Raw genomic sequence first — 22,087 nt, forward strand, 5'->3', positions numbered from 1 at the left:
TAGAAGATAAATAAACCCAAACGTGAACAATAATAAAAAGGTAACCTGCCCTTTAAAAAAAAATTCACTTAATACTTTTTCTCAGGGAAATAAGATGATTCTCAAAAGGCCCTATGTGCCTAAAATTTGGTCAAATTGGTCAATATTTAGACAGTAACTCTGTAAACATTATATTTCTTAGCTTTTTACCATTATTGATTACACTGAGCCTTGGGACAACACTGACACCTGATATTTAAAAGAAATAAAAGGAGACATGATTTTAAAATCCTGGTATCTTGCAAAGGGTGGTCTGTCTAGTCCGTTTCATATATGTGACTTTCTAAGATGTTAGGTGTCCAGAAGGCTGCTCACAGTCCCGAGTTAGTGGAACACATCATCATCGTGTATGAGCCTTCTCTTTTGTTTTGCCGTTTTCTTCCCTACATCCCCAGCCTGTCTCAATACCCCATAGGCACTCACATCTATTTAATGTATGCCCTTCCATATTTCAAGTATATGTGCAAACTTGTTTATACTATATTTTTTGCATTTAATTTACAAAACAGTATTTTTTCACCCAATATTATGCATTTTAAAACATTTAAATCAACTTTAATGAGGTACAATTTGCATACAATAAAATGCACCCATTTCAGATTATAATTCGAAGTATTTGACAAACGTGTTATGTCTGTGCAACCGACCACCACAATTCCCACACAGGACATTTCCACCCCCCAGAAGCGCTGTCCATCTCATCCCTGTATCTGGCTCCAGCAAGCCCAGATCTGCTTTCTCTTGTTGTAGTTCACTCTGAGAACTTCACAAAATGATAAACTATGTACTCTTTTGTGCTTATCTTCTTTTCAAGCAGTGACTCATTCATGTTATATTGATAGCTTGTTCCTTTTTATTGGTAAGCAGTAACAGACTAGGTGTATGTCCCAAAATTTGGTCCATTCACCCATGGATGAACATCTCTCTGGATTGTTTCCAGGTTTTGGACACCATGAACACAGCTATGACCATTCATTGCACATTTTAGTGTGGACACATGTTTTCATTCCTCCTGGGTAAATACATAGAATAGGTGAGTTGTATGCTATGTGTATATTTAAAGTTATTAAAAATGGCTAAACTGTTTTCTAAAGTGGCTGTGCTATTTTCATCCCCACAGCAATGTATGAGCGTTCCAGTTACTCCACATTCTGGCCAACACACGAGCACCTTTTGTGGGTCTGTCGGTTCTTCCTCTCTCTTTTCGTCAAGTGTCTATTCCAATCATTTGGCCAGTTATTTAAAATTTGGGTTGTCTTCTTATGATTGAGTTTTTACAGTTCTTTATATATTCTAGATACAGTTCTTTATATATTCTCAGATACATGTATTGTAAATCTTTTCAACTAGTTTGTGGCTTGTCTTTTTATTTTCTTAAGTGTCTATCAAAGAACAGATGTCTTTATTTTGATGAACCTCAATATATCAATTTTTAATGATTTGTGCTATTTGTGTTACATGTAAGAAATCATGAACATTTTCTCCTATGTTTTCATCTATAAGTTTTATAGTTTTGTCTTTTATATATAGAAGATCAGAAATTAATTTTTCTGCTTTGTGTAAAATAAGGGCTGGGGTTTTGATTTTATTTTTGTTTTTCCCGAATGGATAGCCAGTTGTTCCAGCACCATTTGTTGAAAAGACAGTCCCTTCTCCACTGAATCATCTGGTACCTCTGTCCAAAATCAATTGATCATATATGTGGGGGTCTAATTCTGTTCCATACTCCATACTCTGTTCCATTAATCTACATGGCTATCCTTATACCAATACCACAGTCTTGATTACTGTAGCTTTACATTAAATCTTTTTTTTTCCAAAATTTTAATAGCCACTTCAAGTTCCCGTTTCATGAGTTGTTTGTTCACACACATTTCTTTCTTTTTTTTTTTTTTAACATCTTTATTGGAGTGTAATTGCTTTACATTGTTGTGTTAGTTGCTGCTGTATAACAAAGTGAATCAGCTATATGTATACATTAAATCTTGAAATGAACCACATGCCTGTTTTCCAAAATTGTTTTGGCTAGACTCTTCGCATTTCTATATAAACTTTAAAATCAACATCATTTCCAAAAAAGAAAAAAGGTGTAATTTTGACTGGGATATTGTACTGCATCTATAGATCAACCTGGGTAGAATAAAAGTTTTAAAATATTGAGTCTTCTACTCCATAAGCACAGTATAATTCTCCATTTATTTAGGTCTTTCTCTCTGCAATGTTTCATAGTTTTTGTGCACAGATCTTGCATATATTTTCACTCCCAAGTATTCCAGAATTTTGATGCCATGGCTAATAGTATATATTTTTAAAAATTTTCAATTTCCAACTATTAGTTTTTACTTTATAGAAATGTAGCTGATTTGGGGGTATTGATCTTATATCTTGGAGCCTTGCTAAAATGCATTAGTTCCAGTGACTTTTTCGTAGACTTCTCATGATTTTCTATGTAGATAATCATGTTGTCTGTGAAGAGATTTTTACTTCTTTGCCAGTCTGCATGCCATTTTATTCTTTTCTAGCTTATTGCACTGACTATGACTTCCAGTACAACGTTGAAAGGAACGGTGAGAGTGAACATCTTTGCCTTGTTTCCAGTCTTCTGGGGAAAGTGTCTTTCACCATTTCAACTACAATGTTAGCTGTAAGTTTTTCTTAGATGCCTTTTATGAGCTTGAGAATGTTCTCTTCTATTTGCAGTTTGCTGAATCAGTTTGTCATAAAACCGTGCTGAATTTTGTCATATTCTTTTTATGCATCTATTAAAATAATCATATAGGTTTTCCCCTTTATTCTGCTAATGTAATGAATTACACTGATTGATTTTCATGTTAAGCCTTGCATTCCTGAGATAAGCCTTACTTGATCATAATACTTTATCTTCTCTCTATATGGTTGGGCTTCATTTGCTAATATTTTGTTAAGAATTTTTATACATGTTGAAACTTCCCTGGTGGTCCAGTGGTTAAGACTCTGTGCTTCCACTGCAGGTGGAGCAAGTTTGACCCCTGGTCGGGGAGCTAACATCCTGCATGTCGTGCGGCAAGGCCAAAAATTTTTTAAAAATTGTTTTAAACAAATAAAATAAAGAAAAACAAAGAATTTTTATACCGGTGTTCATGAGAGATCTTGACCTGTAGCTTTTTTCCCCCCCTTGCAGAGTCTTTGTCTGACTTTGATTTTTAAGATAAAGTCAGCCTATTAAAATGGGATGGGAAATGTTCCCCTTCCTGTATTTTCTGAAAGAGGTTGTATAAGTGTTGGTATTATTTCTTTCTTAAATGTTGCTAGAATTCATTAGCAAAGATATCTGGGCTTGCAGTTCTCTTTCTGAGGCTTTTAACTAAGGAATTCAGTTTCTTTATGAGATATAAACTATCCATATTTTCTTTTTCTTTTTGTGTCAGGTTTAGTATTCTGTGTCTTTCACGAAATTCATCCAGTTCACCTAAGACATAGAATTTATTGGCACCAAGTCCTTCATACTTAAAAGGATTCCATTACTATCCTTTTAATGTCTGTTGGATCTGTGGTGATGCTCCCTCATTTCTGAACTAGGGGATTTATATCTTCTTTCTGTTTTTCTTGACCATTCTAGTTAGAGTTTAAACATTTTATTGAACTTTTCAAAAACTATCATCTATTTTCATGGGGTTTGTATTTTTCTCTGGTGCATTTTCTATTTCGTTTATTTTTGCTGTTTTCTTATTCCTTTCTTCTACATACTTAGGGTTTGATGTGCTTCTCTTTTTCTGGTCTTACGGAGAAAGCTTAGACCATAAATTTTAGACTTTCCTAATTAAAATCTATAAACACCATTACAATTTTGAGATTATTTTTGGTACGTGTAAACCGAGTTCAGTAATTTTACCTCTTGCAAACATGATATTTTACCCATGATCCCTAGTGATAAACCCTGAGTCAGTTATTTCACAAACAGTGCAATGAGAAAGGTTATAGCACATACCTTGACGTGGGCTTTTCTAAGCATTTCTATGTACACTAAGAAAGAAAAAGTGCTTCCAACTAAACAGGCACATCATTATTTTTCAAAAGATGGTACTGGATCTCAGATATGTTCAGATGTGAAAATGTACATCCTAGAATCAATGAAATATGATCCATAATGCACAGAGATAATTACAAATATTGTATCTTGTCTTACTGATGACCAGGACTTCTAATACTAAAGTAGTGCCAGAGAGAACCCTTGCTTTACTGCCAATGTCAAAGGGAGGGCATCTCAAGTTTCTCCACTAAGCATATTGCTGAAAAGCCCTGTACAGCCTTTACCAAGTTAAGTAAATGCCCATGACTCCACTTAAATATGCTGGATTAAACATGCACATGGATCTCAACTCCCTCCAAAGAGGAAGAAAAAGAGTAAGACACGGACAAAGAGTACCAGGGAGAAAATACAGCAAATGGGAGAAGCCAATCATCACACAGACAGTCTCAAGTGTCAGCGCTGGGGTCAGGACAGGGTTTGAATCCTGGCTCTACCAGTCACGACCGTGCAGCCTCAATCCCCTCCTCCTGAAAGCAGGGCTGAAGGCAGACCATGCCACACAGGCTTCCTGCAGGGGCTGAATGGGTTAATTCATGTAATGGCACAGCATAATGCTCAACAAGATCGAGCTACTTTTATTACCATAATTTAAAATTTCAACCAATTAAGAGTTGGGCAAGTTGTGGTGACTAAGCAGAGAGAGAATGGAAGCCTTAAACCTCAAAGGGGTAAAGCCAAAAAGAAGTAAGCACCCTCATAATGCAGAATCTCAGAAAGAATGAAACCTGAGGTACTGGACTCACTTGAAGGAGGAGCTAAGGATGAGAGTGCTGGTCCAGAATTTATATAAAGAGTGATAGAGCCCTAGGGCTGCTCCTCGTTGCTGGGAGAATTCTGGAGAAACTACCCAGAGGTACTCTGGATGTGGAGACACTATGAACAGCTCAGGGCTGCCTTCATCTTCAGGACTACCTTTCTTCATATTCCTTTTTGTTTACTGCATTTCCCCTCGGGCTCCTTAAGGTGAACATTTGAGTTTCCTTTTATTTTTTAATCTTCGTTTTCTGCTTTAGCTACATCCCACAGACATGAAAAGTTGTGCTCTCACTGTTACTCAGCTTTGAGTATTTCATAATTTTTTAAAAGTATTTCCTCTTTAAGGACTTTATTTTTTAAGAGTAAGATTTTTAGTTTTCAGGCATTTTAAAAGCTAAAATGAGCTTTCATTATTGAGCTCCAGCTCCATTGTATGGTGGTCTGAGAATAGAGTTTATATGGTATCAATTCTTTGGGATTATTAAAGCTTCCTTTGGAACCTGGTACACAGTTTTTTTGTTTGTTTGTTTGTTAGCTGTGAATGGTTCACCTATGCTCAAAAGTAATGTGTATGCTGTGCTTGTTGGGTACATGGTCCTATATGCCTATATTAGACCTAGCTAATTAGTCCTGCTATTAAAATCTAAACTATTTTTCTTACTTTTTATGTACTTGGTCTCAGTACCTATGTTCCTGGTGTATCCGTTTCTACCCAGAGTCCTTTTGGTTCCCATCTTACATATTTCAAGGCCATATTGTTTGATGCATAGAGAGCCATGATCAGTGTATCTTCTTGATCGTCTGCTCTTTTTACCACAATAAAAGTTTTCTTTGTCCTTTCAATATTTTTTAGTCTCAGATTTTTCTTTGATGCATATTAAAATTGTCACTCCAGCTTTCTTTTGGTTTCCGTATTTCTCCTCTTTCATCCTTTGATTTTCAACCTTTCAAATATTTTGTTTTAAACATGTATCCTGTGATACATGCTATATCATGATGATTTTTATCCAACATGAGAATCACTGTCCTTTGAGCGGTGAATTCAACTCACTAACAATTAAATAATCACTTACATTTCAAAACTTATTTCAGCCATCTTATTTCACATTTTCTATTTACCATGCTTTTCTTGTTTCTTTTTCTACCTTCTTTTGGAGAGAAGAAATCCTCTCTCCTCCTGTGAACATAATATATTCTATTTTCATTCTTTTGGTGGTTACCTCTAACATAGTGAGGCCTAAACCTAGACTTATTTTTCATGATCAATATCTCAGATATTCAAACTTTAATTCTATCTTTCTGGTCTCTCATTCTTTCCATCTCTACTTCTTTGGTGGGAATTAATCAACCCAGCCTTCCAGCTCTCTAATTTGCCCTTTGGTTATACCCATAACGTTGCCTTTCAATCCACCTCCTAAATTCTTTACTTCGTCAATTGTATTTTTCATGATCCATACCTCCAACTAATCTTTCTTATTTCTTCTTCCTATTTCCAATATTCTCTCTTATCACTTTGGGTACGTTTATCCTCACTCTGAATTATTTTTCTGTGGTGTAGTGCTTCTGATTTTTACAGGTGTAGCTTTTTCTACAAAGGAGAGGTGGTTCACCTTCTTTCCTTCCTTCCTTCCCTCCCTCCCCCCCCCTCCCTCCCTCCCTCCCTCCCTCCCTTCCAAGCCCCATATACAGCAAGGCAAGCTGCACTGTCCAGGGCAATGACGGAAAGAGTGATGTGCACACCAGAGGGCCCACCCTCGGCCTTCCCTCAGCTGCACCTTCTGATCCTCACCTGTTCCACGCCCCACCCCAACAGTCTCAACCATCCCCAAGGGCTCCACACCGTTTCTGACTTGTTGAGTGGACTCACTGTAGGGCCCATCAATCTTACTCCCCTGCGGCAGCCCGAGGACTGGGCTCAGGGGAGGGAGTCAGCAGCCTGTGCCATTCTGTCTGGTTCAGTTCATTTCTTAGCAGCATAAATCAGGTTTCCGCATGTCAACTTTTTTTTAAAGGAGCTCTATTATAATACATTATGATATTCATCTCAATTGCGTGTATGTCAGAGACAGGAACACTGAGAGTACATTGTCTAGTTTGGGGAGAAAAAATAGTTTCCTCAGAGTGGGCACATGACAAATTACATAACCTGAAAGACTGGAAATTACCCTGAAACTGTCCTGGGGTTTACGGAGCAGGACCAGATAACAGTTATGGCCACATTGTGAGGGCCTCCAGATAAGAAAACCGTTTAAATAAATCCCAAATTAAGTTTACTACCACCAAGGTTTATGACGCAAAGTGTGACATTACTACAAAGTAAACTGGTAAGACAATTTCATTCACTAATGTGTCTAGATCGCCTGCCTTCAAACATAAGATACTTCATTTTAATTCAGTTTTTACAAGAAACTGAAAAAGATCACAAACAGAAAGCACTGATTAAATGCATAGGCAGAAAGTTTGCTCTCTAGCAGAGAAGTTGTATTTTAGAAAACTGTACAGAGAATAAATGGTTAACCCCAGTATCAAACACCAGCAAGAATTTATGTTTCCAAAAGTAATTCTGACTGATTCTTGGTTGAGTCTTCAAGACAAAACACAAAGCAAATGCCAGAAGTGTCACAAAATGCAAAGCAAGCGTCTGCAGTGAGACAAGCAGGACACAGTGCGGGGCCCAGCCAGATGGACGATGCAGGGTCTCACAGTGCAGCTGCAGGGCGGGGTGTCTCTGCAGCTGCCTCTCTACCTGGGCAAAGATGAAGACAAGGCTTTCCGTGCTGGCAAATTTTCGGTAATACTATGCCATTAACATTTAAACTCCTTGAGATTACTCAATTTAATTGAAATGAAGGAAACATGTTTCTTGACCTCTATTCAATCCAAAATGATGTCTGCCATTTTCATTAACAGACAATATAACTGCATGACATACAATGCAATGGGCATCAATCTATTTTACAGCAAGTCCCACAGCAAATTAAGTACCACTGAATTATAATTTCAGTAGCACACAAATATATCCATAATAAATTTAAGATGGTGTTCTGCCACTCAATCTAGTAAGTAGAAAACAGCCTAAGGAAAAAAACATATTTTGGATTCTTATCCTATATTGATGTATATGGTAAGAAAGGAAATCACTTACAGGGAGAGTAACGTAATTGCTCACTTCAGAATTACTAAAATTATCAGTTTCTGAAAATAAGATTGAGGCAAAAATGAAACAAAAATCAGAGAATGATGTCTTCCAACAACTACTTCATCATCAAATAAGATTTATAAGCATACTTGCCAGCAAATATATGTACACATATTTTGTACATATAAAGTAAGGCTGTATTCTGTTTACAAGGTATATAACTTTCTTTAGCAACTGTGCCTTACATGAGTGCAGTTTTGTTAAAACCATCCTCTTAGTTATACAGGAACCTTCCCGAGCAAAGGTTTTTCCTAGGTTATTTATTGTTTGGGTTCACTGACCAACAGGTAAGTGTAGCAGTCATTTGAAGGTAAAAGCCTGGCTCCATTCTCGAAAGCAGGGGATGGTAAACTATGGTTCCCAGGCCAAATGTGGCCTATTGCCTGTTTTTGTAAATAAAGTTTTATTGGAACACAGTCATGCTCATTTGTTTACATACTTTCTATGGCTCTTTCATGCTATGACAACAGAGCTGGGACCCTCAGGCTCACAAAGCCTAAAGTATTTACTATCTGACCCTTCACAGAAAAAGCCCATGGACCCCTATTCTAGAGCTACTCTGAGCTTACCTGAATCATAAAACCTAAAGCCCTATACTTGGTTGAATAACACAGAACATCAGTACAGTGAAATATTATGCAATCACTACAAATAACATTTACTAAGAGTTTCTAATGGTCAAGGATAAATAAGTTTGTTATGCTAAGGTTTAAGTATATGAAATTGTAAATTTAGTCTAATTACATCAATGCAAACATGTACAGACACAGAAAAAAAGACTGACTTTTTAACCAAAAAGTTAACACTAACTGTGGTAATGGTGGTAAAATCTTGGAAAATTTTTTCCTTCTTTTTACTTTTTAGTAAATTTTCTACAAAGAATGTATATCCCATTTTTCACTGGAAAATATTAAACTGACTTTTAAATTAAAAAAAAGAAACTTAACCCTAAAAATATAAGTATTAATACTATCTGGCAAACTGTCTCCTCTCTTCACGTATAAAAAGGCTGGTGTCTTTTTTTTTTTTTTAACTCAGCTGTTACAAAGAAGTACAGAATTCCCTTGACAATTCTTCCCATGAATATGGTTTACTGCCATTCACAGGCTAAGGACACTCAGTGAAATGTTATGTTCGATCTAATTTCAATCCCTCAGTATGCAGAAAGTGGTTAATTGTAAAAGATCCACCCATCTGGGACTCTGCTTAATCATTCCAGGCAGTGCTTATCTGACGACCATCATCCACAATTGTGATGTACTGACCTCAAAGTCCATTCTCTGGTAACTGTATTAGTTTGATTTTTCACTGTGCTTCCTACTAAATGCTTACTTTAAAAAAATTTAATTATATATTAACTCCCAAAAGGATTTCGGGTAGGTACCAAGACAATGCATCGCATCATGGTGGACTGAAAGCCTACTGCCTGACCCCTGACCAGAGGGCAGGGACCCACTGCTGCCAGGGAAGGGACGCCACGTCCTTCTGACCCCTGGTGGAGGACGACAGGGCCAGAGACACGGGGGAGAGACAGATAAACTCACTGCGCTGGCAGCAGAGTGTGGAGTGGCATGGGCAGGAGGCCCTGTCTGTGCTCTTCCTGCTTCTTCCCTCGCCAGTCCACCCCTCCACTCACAGCCCCTTCAGATGCAGCACCCAGCCCGGGGTCCCAGAGCACAGCTGGTGTGCACCGTCAGTTCCGGAGTCGGGGTGCACAGGTGCAGTAAGGGCAGGAAATCCACAGGGAGGGGCAGGAAAATGAGTGGGAATGAGGCCTGTTGCACCGCGGATTCTGGGGTGTGTCTGTGGGCCCTCTGACCGAGGGGTCTACGGCCACTTCCACCTTCCTGCTTTAGTTTGGATCCTGATCTCACTGCTGTGATAAAGGCCTCATTTGACCAAGGTCTCCCCATCCTTACATGGATTATCTTCCTTAAACACTATTCTTAAGTCATTTCCCCATATAAACACCTTCCCCCACCAGTCCTAGGAGGAGCCAAGGTCCTTGGCCCAACATCAAGGCGGCCCACCCTTTGATGCCGGCCCACACTCCGACCTCACCTCACCCCTCTGGATGATGTCCTCTCTCTACTGACCCACTCTTGCTACTCAGGGATGGTTTCTTGTGCTGGGGGCCACCTGCCTGTGGTGCTCTCTGCTCCCCTTCAAATCCCACCATCTGCCCAGACCCTGACTCAACTTTCCTCTCCTCCGAGAAGCCCTCCCTGATCCCCTTGGCCCTTAGGGATTTCTCTGTTCTCTGGAAACACAAATAGCCCTTGGTGCCACAGATCCATTTAGTCCTTGCTCATGCATTGCCTGAAATGTTCAGATTTCTTTGCCTGGCATGAAGCACCCATTTAGATAATGAATTTTCAGGTCACATCTTGTCTCCTCAATGAGACCGTAAATTTTTCAGGACAATATGCTTCTTTGTATCGCCTATAGTGCTTACCCATGGGCTTACACAGTTGGTATTTAGTAAATTATTTCTTGGACGATGAATAAAATGAACAACTTCCTGAGTCATCTGAATCAGAGATCTTTCTGAGGTCACATTAAATGGCACCATAAACCTTTTCTAACAGCAATCACAGAGTACAGAGAGTTAAATAGAAAAACTCACTTATAAATGAAAGAACAAAAAGACCTACAGTCAAGGGCAGCACAGCCACGAAGAAAGGAGTAATGCTCAGAGGCAGTGTGGGTGTGGCTGCCATGCAGCCTCAGCCTCACCCCGAGGTTGGGTCCCCACTCTCCTCCCTTCCCATCAGCCCTAGTCTCTCAGATCCTTCGAGCTTTCTCCAGTTCTGAAGAATGTGTCTGCATCACCTTCGGGTATTTCCAGCTCTGCCACGTTCCCCCTCTCTCTCCATGGGGGAGCTTCCATCTCCCCCGTGTCTCCTGCTCTTCTTCTGTTTTCTGTCTCTCTCCTCCTGCTGCCTTCCCCAGCGCCTAGCCCCTCGCTGTAATCTCCCAACATGCTAAGTCTGACTGCAGCCACCCCTCCCACTAGGAATCCCGTCCACTGTGTCCTTTGTTTCAAACCCCATAGTCCTCTCACCTGTATCTCTATGTGGTTCTTTTCAACATCCCCAGGTCGTAGTCGCACTCTGTTACCAGCCAGCAACTTCCTCCCTTCACCTCCCATCACGTGCACTGTGCTTCATGACAACAGTCCTGCCTCGCACGATGACTAGCTCAGCTCTCTCCCCTGGAGTCTGCTTTTGCCACGTGTGCTATGCTTTGTGGGGTGCAGTGGGGAATGGCCCCGGTCAGGTCCTGTATGAGTTGGCTGAGTCGGGGGGTGAGCTCGGCAGCTGGGGGACACCTCCTCCACTAGCTCCTTAGGGATCAGGCATGTTAGAAGAGGCCTCTCCCTGGGGGGATCCACAGCCGGGATTTGGGAGGGCTGGGGTGGGAGATGGATGCCCTCACTCGGGTGCCGTGGGTCAACCTGATGCTGCTACAGAGGTGAAGCTGCAAGTCCAAGTTCTCATCCAACCAGCAGCTCAAGGCAACCACAGGACCCCCAACCCAGGCTGTAGTCACCCGAGGGGCCTCCCGAGGGATTGAGTACTGTGTCGTTGCCCCCAGAGTCCTTGCTTGTCTCCCCACTTTCTCCAGGGCTGTGGGGGAGGAAGCAGGGCCCTGTGCCTCTGCGCTGTTAGGACACCCTGGCAGGAAACGGAGGAAGGCGCCTCCACAGAGTCCAGTGAACCCACGCGGCTGCACCGTCCCGCCTGTGCCTCACCAAGAGCTACTTACCTCCATGTATATGGGTTCCAGCAAAATATAAAAGGGAAAAGTAGACATTAAAAGAGAGCAAGACGGTCTAGGGGAGAAAACTGGATTTGGAGACAAGAAGCACACACATTCCATTGTGAGTCCTGCCAGTGATGGAGGGTCTTAAATGCAGGTCCTACTGTCTTGGAATATTCCACACATTTCCTCAGTCATATTCGCAAGAGCTCTCAACTTCTCAAAAGAGTGGCGGTAGGAAAAAAAATCATTATTATTATTATTTTTTTACTGCTGAGAATAAACTGAAAGATTCTACTTCAACTCAAGCAAAGAATTCTATAACTAATGAAGGCTTTTCTGTTTTCAAAAGAAAGTCCACTTTCCAGCATGACCCACACTGGTACTATCTGAGGGCACAGCCACGAAATGGAGAGGGTGCTCCTGGAAACCACACACGCACCTGACCCGGGGGACAGCGCATCCTGAACCCCAAGAGGAAAACCCCAGCATCCACTTGGGGTCCTGAGCTCACGCCTGTAACTTGGTCCAAAAGACCCAGGTAGATTCCTTGGGTCCCTGCAGCAGACCCCAAGGGGGTCGCTGGGAGTCGAGGTGGGCGCCACTTACCAGCGCAGGGCGATTTTGATGGGGGTGGTGAGGCATGACGTGAATAGGTCGGCTGGAAGGTCGGGGATCATGGGCAGGAGCTCGTTGGCCTCACAGGCTGCCAGCTGAATGCAGTTCTTCATGGATGGGGGCAAAGGCATCTGGGCCAGGGGGTGGTTTGGGTTAATAGCAGCGACCTGCATTGGGACAGGAAGGAAGAGAGCAGCTTAACTGTCACGCACAACTGGAGACTGAGCCGGAAATGTGACACGAAGGAAAGGACCCATCAACCGAGGCTTAAAGCTTGGGGGTTCCTGGCCAAGTCCTCTGGAGAGAGGCCCAGCTGCTAGATCCTCTCCTGGAGACGACCACAAGGTCCAGCCCCAAATCACTTGTTACTTAAGGACTCCTGGGTTATAAACGCCAGGGGGCGGGGCTCCATGAAGACCAGGTGCTGGGGTTTCAGGTGATGATGGCATTGAGGAGGGCAGATGGGGCAGGAAGGGATAATTTTAATCACTGACGGCTGCTCGTTTGTTTCCCAACTTGAAAAGAATGTTTATGTGTCTCGGGTTTTGCTCCTTACTAATAATCCCCTATGTCTGCATGATTGTGTCTCTTTCACACTGGCTATTTCATTTGCTTTTTACAACATCACCATGAGGTAAGTCTTCTTTCCAATTTTAAAAACCTACAATGAGGAAACAGAGACCCCAAGAAATGACGTGAACTGCCGGTCACCGGGTGAGTCCTAGTCATGAGTATGGGAAGCTGGTCCTGGCCTGAGGGCCGTTTTCCACTCCCTCATCCCATCCAGACCCTCCTGAATCTATACCACACACCTGTGACACTAACATGAGTGCTCTGCAGGGTCTTTTCCAAACAGCAGTCTCGGGTGAACTTTGTAAGTTAAATACACACAAAGCTGTGTTCACTCATATATACCTAACATTGATTACAACATGTAAAGTGTTGTCATTGTTAATGCTGATAAAACCTTCTCAAATGGAAGGCAGTAAAAGCGGTACTTCTATTAATAACCTCTTCAGATTATTAATAGAAGGAATAGTAAATCCAGAATACAAATCAAATTCTAGTATACTTAATACTAAATAAAAACTGCAATTTCTAGAGGAAGGGGTTTTTTATTGTGGCAAAATATACATAATATAAAAGTTACCATCTTACCCACTTTATTTGTATGGTCAGTGGCATTAGGTACACTCACATTGTACAACCATCAGCAGAGTGGGTTTTTTAAAGCACAGAGAAAAGGGAAGGCAGAATCACTTTTAATCCTTTCCTTGGCTCCAGCTCTACAATCTAAAATAGCACCAGTGAAGCAACCTGCTCCACACAGGAAATTAGTTTCCAGGTCTGCTGTGACAACACGCTAGGAAAGATGTTGGGTCTGGGTGCCGTGTGGGTCTGCGGCTTATCAGACCTGAGTCATGCGGAAAGACGGAAAGACGCAGAGGCTGCAGATGTGTCAGAGCCAGGGGAGCCTGCCGGAAGTGGTCTCGACTTGCGTGCTCTGTGGAAGTGCGTTCTCCCCAGCCCAGGAGGGAGGATGACATCGGCAATGGGTCAGGCTCCGGGAGGGGAACAGAGTGCACAGTCTTCAACGGTGAAAGGGGCATTGGAGAGGTGGCCTGGGACTGAAGCCAATGCACATGCTTCTTGCAAGCCTTACCACAACTGCACACAGACGTGATGATTACAGGAAACAATGTAGGAAGAAACAGTCATTTATGTAAAACCAAGATTCAATATTCTTAAATGTTGGTGTGAGTTACTAGTTTTAACTTCTCTGTCTATAATCTGCTTCCACAGTAAATTTACTTTCTGAGAAGCGAAGAGCAGGTCCTCTGGCTACAGCCCCCAAATGCTGCAGCCCTTCCATCTTTGCTGTTGCCTGTCACTGAGCTTCTACAGCCTCAGGCTCTCAGAAGTGAAGCAGTGTGTCACACCAAGGCCACCTTTCTCCCAAGTCGGCCTTAGACACAGGCCCCCAGGGGGAGGCGGGGGTGGGGCGGGTTCCCACGCCCTGGCAGCCACGTGGGGTGCTCAGTGGGTTAAAGGCATTTCTGCTGATGTCAGGATGTCTGTGCCCTGTCCTCTGTGGAGGCAGCGCTCCCGTAGCCCTGACACAGCCGGGCGGTGCTGTCAGGTAGCGATCTGCTCAGTGCCTCTGTGTTAGGTCTGCCTTGGGCTGCACCTCGTGGTCCACGAGCATTTGGCCCAGAGCCTTGCAAAGTACCTGAGGCAGAGGAGGCACAAGGAGACAGGGAGACGATGCAGGAACATCTTCATCCCAAGTAAGTCCACTAGAAACTAAATTTCCCAATTCACAGTGATCATTGATAGAAACCTCTATTTCTTAAACAAGCCCCTTGCAGTATGCTGATGTATAAACTGGCAGAAAGCATTAAATGTGGCTGCAGATAATCTGAAGTGTGGTAACACACAATAATAGTCCCCTCAGACTCATATGGGACCTGTTGTCACCACTGGGCACATGCCAGCTCTGCACTGGGGTTAATTAGAATCAGTAACATTTTAAAAAAATGACGTTCAAGACAAGCAATTCCACCAACGATTCATTTTTCAAGCTGCTAACCCAGGAATACAAAAAAACAAAACAAAACCCAACAGATGAGCTACTTCCAATATATTCTTTTGGTTTTGTATTTATCTAAGATATTGACCTTTTAATTGAAATTAGTCTTTGGAAACAGCTTGCATGTAAACCTAACTACCAGTGATTCAGAGGACTTTTCAAAGGCACCCAGGCTGAGAAGAGAACAGGTCCAGCTGGGAGCCACCACTCACCCTGAAGGGCACACCCCAGATGCACTTTTACCCAAAGGGGCTTCTCCTGGAGAACCTAGTGGCTCAAACACCAGGAAAACTTTAATCATTAAAAGCTCACTAGAGGGCTTCCCTGGTGGCGCAGTGGTTGAGAGTCTGCCTGCCGATGCAGGGGACACGGGTTCGTGCCCTGGTCCAGGAGGATCCCACATGCCGCGGAGCGGCTGGGCCCGTAAGCCATGGCCGCTGAGCCTGCGCGTCCGGAGCCTGTGCTCCGCAACGGGAGAGGCCACAACGGTGAGAGGCCCGCATACCGCAAAAAAAAAAAAAAAAAAAAAAAAAAGCTCACTAGAGCCTTCTGGAGGATTTGGGAAGGATCCAGAAAAATCTTCAGATGTGATACACAGCAACCAGATCCAAGAAAGACATCTGCTACCTCTTCCACACGTGTGGATAATGTGGCACTCATGCACTCAGAGCTCATGGGAAGGCTGGCCAAGCAGCTCACACAGGCCCGGAACCACTCGCTCCAGAAGCACGGCTGGAGGTGAGTGGGGGTTGCAGCGGGAGCACCTACACCTCTCATTTTCTAAATGAAACTCTGCCATTGTGCTGCTTCTGTTCTCCATATACATATACAACACATCTTGATAAAGAGATGAAGGCAATAATAATTTATTTCAGAGGAGTCTTTACCAAGCGACTTTCTGAAAATAACATCTACTTGGTAATAATTCCAGTTCTAGCTTAAAGAAATTTTTATTCTCAATTCAGTAACACCTACTTACAGTGGACATTTTTGCAAAGTTCAGAGAGAGACTGAGATCTGTAAAGGAATCAGGTATTGCTTACCCAGCTCATTTCAAAGTTGTTAATGGAGCATCTATCATGCAACAAATACTGTACTAAAAATAGCAGATACAAAGTGGCAGTAGTAATTTTTAATATATAATTTATATAATTCTATATATATCAAATATTAAATAGTAATTTAAAAAGAAGTGGTACCTATTGCTGGGAACTATGAAATCTAGGCCAAGAGAGCAGGAGTCGTCTTTGTTGGAGGAAGACTTGTAATCATACCGAGAACCCCCCCCCAATATTTCCCCTATAGGGTGGCTAAAGAGCATGATTATCCTGAGAGTTTGCCTAAATGGACCGTCCACTATTTTAAAGCCATTTAGTTGTTAGCAATCATTTTCTAAAATGCTCTAGAATCATTCTATAACTCAGTAAAGATGATTAATTAGAAATTATAACCAAATTTCTCCACTATTACTCTTAGATAACTAAAAAAAAGGAGATACTAAAAAATTCCACAATCCTTTACATCAAGAAGAGAATTTCCATTGGGGGCTACTGTGAATAATGCTGCTGTGAACATCTGTGTACAGGTTTTTGTGTGGACACATGTTTTCAAGTCTCCTGGGTATAAACATAGGAGTGGAACTGCTGGGTCGTCTGCAGCTCCAAGTTTAACATTTGAGGAACTGCCAGACTGTTGTCCAAGGTGGCTGCACCATTTTACCTTCCCACTAGCACTGTGTGAGGGTTCAAATTCCTCTACATCCTGGCCAGAACGTGTAATTATCTATCTTTTTTATTCTACCCATCCTAGTGGATGTGAAGTGCACCTCAGTGTAGTTTTGATTTGTTTCCCTCGTGACTGATGATGTCCTTTTCTTACCTTATTGTGCTGGCTAGAACTTCCGGTACTATGTTGAGTAAGAATGGTGAGAATGGACAGCCTTGCCTTGTTCCCGACCTTAGGGGGAAAACATGGTCTCTTACCATTAAGGATGATGACAGCTGTAGGTTTACAGATGTTCTTTATCAAGCTGAAGAAGCTCCCCTCTAGCCCTCATTTGCTAAGAGGTGGTTTGTTAGGTTTTTTTTAATCATGAAAGGGTGTTGGATTTTGTCAAAAGCTTTGTGTCAACTGATATGATCATATGATCGTTCTTCTTTAGTCTGTTGGTATGATGGATTACATTAACTGATTTTTTTGAATATTAAGCCAGACTTGCATACCTGGAATAAATCTCACTCAGTCGTAGAACATAATTCTTTTTATGGATTGCTAGAACTGATTTGCTATTATTTTGTTGAGGACTTTTGCATCTAAGTTTGTGAGAGACAGAGGTCTGCAGCTTTTTTTCTTTTCTTTTGTAATGTGTATCCATTTTGGCATCAGGGTAATAATGACCTCATAAAATGAATTGGGAAGTGTTTCCTCCCTGTTCTATTTTCTGGAAGAGAATGTAAAACTGGTGTTAATTCTTTAAATATTTGGTAGAATTCTCTAGTGAAACTAGCTGAGTCTGGAGATTTCCTTTCAGGAACTTTTAAATTACAAATTTAATTTCTTGACCACTCACATTATCTATTTCATCTTGGGTGGATTTGGTAGTTTGTGGTTTTAGAGGAATTGGTCCATTTCTTTGAAGTTGTCACATTTATGATGTAAAGTTGTTCATGTTATTCCCTTATTATTCTTTCAATGGCTGTACGATCCTGAATCTTCTCCTTCTATGTTTGTTAGTCTTGCTAGAGATTTATCCATTTTATTGATTATTCCTGAGAAGCAGCTTTTTGTTTCATGGAGTTTTCTCTTTTTCTGTTTTACATTTCAATGATTTCTGTTCTTATCATCATTTTCTTTCTTCTGATTGCTTTGGGGTTATTTTGCTCTCCTTTTCTAGTTTCTTGAGGTAGTGCTATGGTCTGAATGTTCGTGTTCCCCCAAAATTCACATGTTGAAATCCTAACCCTCAAAGGTGATAGTACTAGAAGGTGGGGCCTTTGGGTGGTGATTAATGCATGAGGGTGAAGCCCTCCTGAATGGGATTAGTGTCCTTACAAAAGCAGCCTGAGAGCTCTCTGACCCCTTCTACCATGTGAGGACACAGCGAGAAGGCCTGGCCATAAACTAGGAAAAGGGCCCTCACCTGATCAAGCTGCACTGTGATCTTGGACTGTCCAGCCTCCAGAACTGAGAGAAATAACTTTCTGTTGTTTAGAAGCTACCCAGTCTGTAGTATTTTGTTACAGTAGCCCAAATTGATTAATACAGGGAGGAACTTATAATTTGATACTTTTCCTATTTTCTAGCATAAGGATCTAGTGCTATAAATTTCCCTTTCAATTGCTTTAGCTGCATCTTTTTTTTTTTTTTTTTAATTTTTGGCTGCGTTGGGTCTTTGTTAGTGCACGCGGGCTTTCTCTAGTTGCGGTGAGCAGGGGCTACTCTTTGTTGCGGTGTGCGGGCTTCTCACTGCAGTGGCTTCTCTTGTTGCAGAGCATGGGCTCTAGAGCACAGGCTCAGTAGTTGTGGCACACGGTCTTAGTTGCTCCACGGCATGTGGGATCTTCCCGGACCAGGGATCAAACCCATGTCCCCTGCAATGGCAAGCGAATTCTTAACCACTGCACCACCAGGGAAGTCCTAGCTGCATCTTATCAGTACTGACATGTCGTACATTCATTTTCGTTTTTTTTCTATTTATTTTTTAATTGAAGTGTAGTTGATATACAACATCGTATTCATTTCTGCTATACAGCAAAGTGATTCAGTTATACATATATATAAACTTTTTTTCTTATATTCTTTTTGACTATGGTTTATCATAGGATATTGAATATAGTTCCCTGTGCTATACAGTAGGACCTTGTTGTTTATCCATTCTATATATAATAGCTTACATCTGCTAACCCCAACCTCCTACTCCATCCCTCCCCCTTCCCCCTCCCCCTTAGCAACCACAAGTCTGTTCTGTATGTCCATGAGTCTGTTTCTGTTTTGTAGATAGGTTCATTTGTGTCATATTTTAGATTCCACATATAAGTGACATCATACGGTATTTATCTTTCTCTTTCTGACTTACTTCACTTAGTATGGTAATCTCTAGTTGCATCTATGTTGCTGCAAATGGCATTATTTCCTTCGTTTTTATGGTTGAGTACTATTCCATTGTATGTATATACCACATCTTCTTTATCCATTCATCTGTCGATGGACATTTAGGTTGCTTCCATGTCTTGGCTATTGTGAATAGTGCTGCTATGAACATAGGGGTACATGTATCTTTTTGAATTATAGTTTTTCTGGATATACGCCCAGGAGTGGAACTGCTGGATCATATGGTAATTCTATTTTTAGTTTTCTGATGTACATTCATTTTCATTCAGTTAATGTATTTTCTTTAATTTCCCTTGAGACTTCTAACCCATCAATTATGTGTTCTTTTTTTTTCTGAGATTTTTCTGTTGTCTTTTTATCGCTGACTTCTAGTTGTTTCTACCATGGTCAAAGAGCACACTTGTGTGGTTTCAATTATTTAAAATATGTTGAGGTTTGCTTTATGACCCAGGATATGATATATCTTGATGGATGCTCTATGGACACTTGTGTATTTTGCTGCTGCTGTTGGTTGGAGTGTTCAGTTACTGTCAATTAGATCTTTATGATTGACATTCAACAAATATTACTGTTTCATCTTCAAAAAAAGATAGCTTAATTTCCTTTTTCCCAGTCTGCATACCTTCTGTTTTTTTCCCTTGCCATATTGCAGAAGTCTTATTGTATAATGTTGAGGAGGACTAGTGAGAACTAATATCTTTTCCTTGCTTCTGACCCCAGTGTTAAGAAAAACCACTTACCTTCTTGTCCCTCCCCTCAAGTGAGCTGGTAACTTCCCACCTGCCCTTCTCCCCGTGCATGGCTCTGTGATCACCCAGTTTAGTGCTGCCATTTTTCTGGTTGCCACCAGAAACACCATGGTCTGTGCTACCACAGATCCTTTGTGAGAGAACATCGGGCCATTACCTCCATAGCCTCTGGCTGATGGAGGAGAGGTCCTCCTGTGATAGCAAGCAGGACCATGCAGATGGGTCCTGCTGGGAACCACAGTACCCTCACGATATCCCAGGGTGTTGGTCATGATCTGTGGTCCAGGACATTAAGCAATTTCTGGCATATTTTAAAATAGACGAAATTAGAAAAAAAATTAAATTCTAAGACTTAACTCGAAGAAGCTCCCAGTTTTATGATGGCTGCAAAAAGTATACTATATTCATGGATTTGGGTGAATAATTTTTACTTTGTTTCTTTTTACATTTCATACAAATCAACCAAAGATTAAACATATTCAGTGAATCATAGACACATCTAAGGAAGACAATTAAAGGTAGTTTATTCAAATGTACGGTTATTTTATGAGACCAAATCCATAAATAATTACTAAGCAACTACTTCATATGAAGCATCCTTGATAGGTTTACATAATAGACTTAAATACAGCTGACAATGCCAATAGAAGAGATACTGCAAGACAATACATAATTAATTGTCAAATTAATTGCATAAAAATTTGCTATATGAGGTCAGCTGAGAAAGATTTCAGGCTCAGGGAAGTAGAATTTTAGTTATACCCTGAAAGTTGACTGTATTAATAATATAATTTGCTTGTCTGTGGATTTCATTTAATCTACAGACAAGAGATGAGAGTTCCTGAATTTTTAATGCAGCGAAATCACTTTTCTTTCACCCAAAGCTTTCAAATTCCAGGACTGGGAATAGTAAAAGGTGCCAACAGAAAAAAACTGGATCTCCCGGTACAAACTGCAGAAGGGATTGTTCACAGGTGCATAGTAGCAAAGAGTCTGGAGACTGCTTATGTACCATCCTCTGTTGCACAGGCTGATGACTGGACTAAATGTAAAAAGTGCTCTGCAAACCACAAAGCGTCACACAAATAAAAGGCGGTAGTAGGTAGTGTCCATCAGCTAAGGCTGTCAGGTGTTCTGGCCTCCCCTGATGCTGCCTCTCCATCTTGCACGGCCCCCTCCTCTCTCACCAGCTCTCAGTGGTGGTAAGGGTCCTGATCTTCTAGAGTCTGCTTTTCTCATCAGCGTGTTTCTGTGACCCGTTCCACTTTCTGGTTAGCACGTCAGCTCCCAGAGCACTCAGAGGACCAGCCTCCCATTCCACTCTTCATTTCCATCATGGCTTTATTTTCCCCAGCCAGGTGCTCTGGGTGGCTGTGTGCAGCCCAATGAAAGGGATTTCTGCTGTATTTGTTTACAGGTTAACCCCCACTTCCTCTCCTATAAACAGTGGAAACAGTAGCGTTTCTCCTTAAATTACAAATGTGTGTGTGCTGTGGGGGGAGTGTTTCAACTACATAATAGGTTTCTTATCGATATTTGTTTTGAAAATATTCACCCTTATGAATTGTTACAGCTTGCTATATAGCTTGCTACACATAGAGTATAAGGTACAGAGGGGTGAACTTGGCCCGCCTTTATTAAAGAAAAGGGCATGGACCTGCACAGAGTGTGTGCAGAGAAGCAAGCGGGGAAGGTGGTTCACCGCTGAAGCCGGGGGTGGCGCAGCAGGAAGGCGGGGCTCCCCTGAAGACCTACCATCAGGACAGCCCCCTGCTCGCCCTTGTGCCCGAAGCCAGGTGTCCTGCAACCACCACAGCCACCCCTCCCCAGGAAGCACGTGGTGGTATTCTTCTTTAAAGAGAGTTACTGATGTGTCTGGGGAAAGCTAGGGTGGCTAGTGTAGTCACCGGCTCCCAGAGGTAGAATGCTCTCTGCACTGTGAGCAAGGGTGCCCCAGGAAGCCACCTGCCTTCCCCGCCATGGGCACACAGCAACAATGGGTAGCTTCCCTTCAAATTAATATCATTTAAAAAGTAAAGAGAAAATAAATAAGAGTATCACATAACAGACTTCCTGTTTCCCTACTACCTACAAATGGTAACTATAAAGCTATAGAAGAGAAAGAATGGAGACATGAAAAAAATTATAACGTGAAAGCTAGAGACGGACAAGCCTGAGCTCCGTGTAGAGTCAGC

The 22,087-nt window shown here is 41.6% G+C and overlaps 1 protein-coding gene across 6 annotated transcripts in view; it reads right to left on the bottom strand.

The window, feature by feature from the left end:
- Positions 1-22,087, bottom strand: part of RPTOR (regulatory associated protein of MTOR complex 1) — a 349,270-nt gene that overhangs the window by 146,890 nt on the left and 180,293 nt on the right. For all 6 annotated transcript variants that reach the window (XM_089901574.1, XM_089901573.1, XM_089901575.1 and 3 more), the window contains one exon: positions 12,435-12,610. In XM_089901574.1, the coding sequence (XP_089757700.1) occupies positions 12,435-12,610 (176 nt within the window). The remainder of the gene's footprint in view (positions 1-12,434; positions 12,611-22,087) is intronic.

The sequence above is a fragment of the Delphinapterus leucas genome, chromosome 19, assembly GCF_059928025.1.
Source record: "Delphinapterus leucas isolate spDelLeu-1000000601 "Yukka" chromosome 19, BTC_Dleu_Yukka2, whole genome shotgun sequence".
NCBI classification, from domain to species: Eukaryota; Metazoa; Chordata; class Mammalia; order Artiodactyla; family Monodontidae; genus Delphinapterus; species Delphinapterus leucas.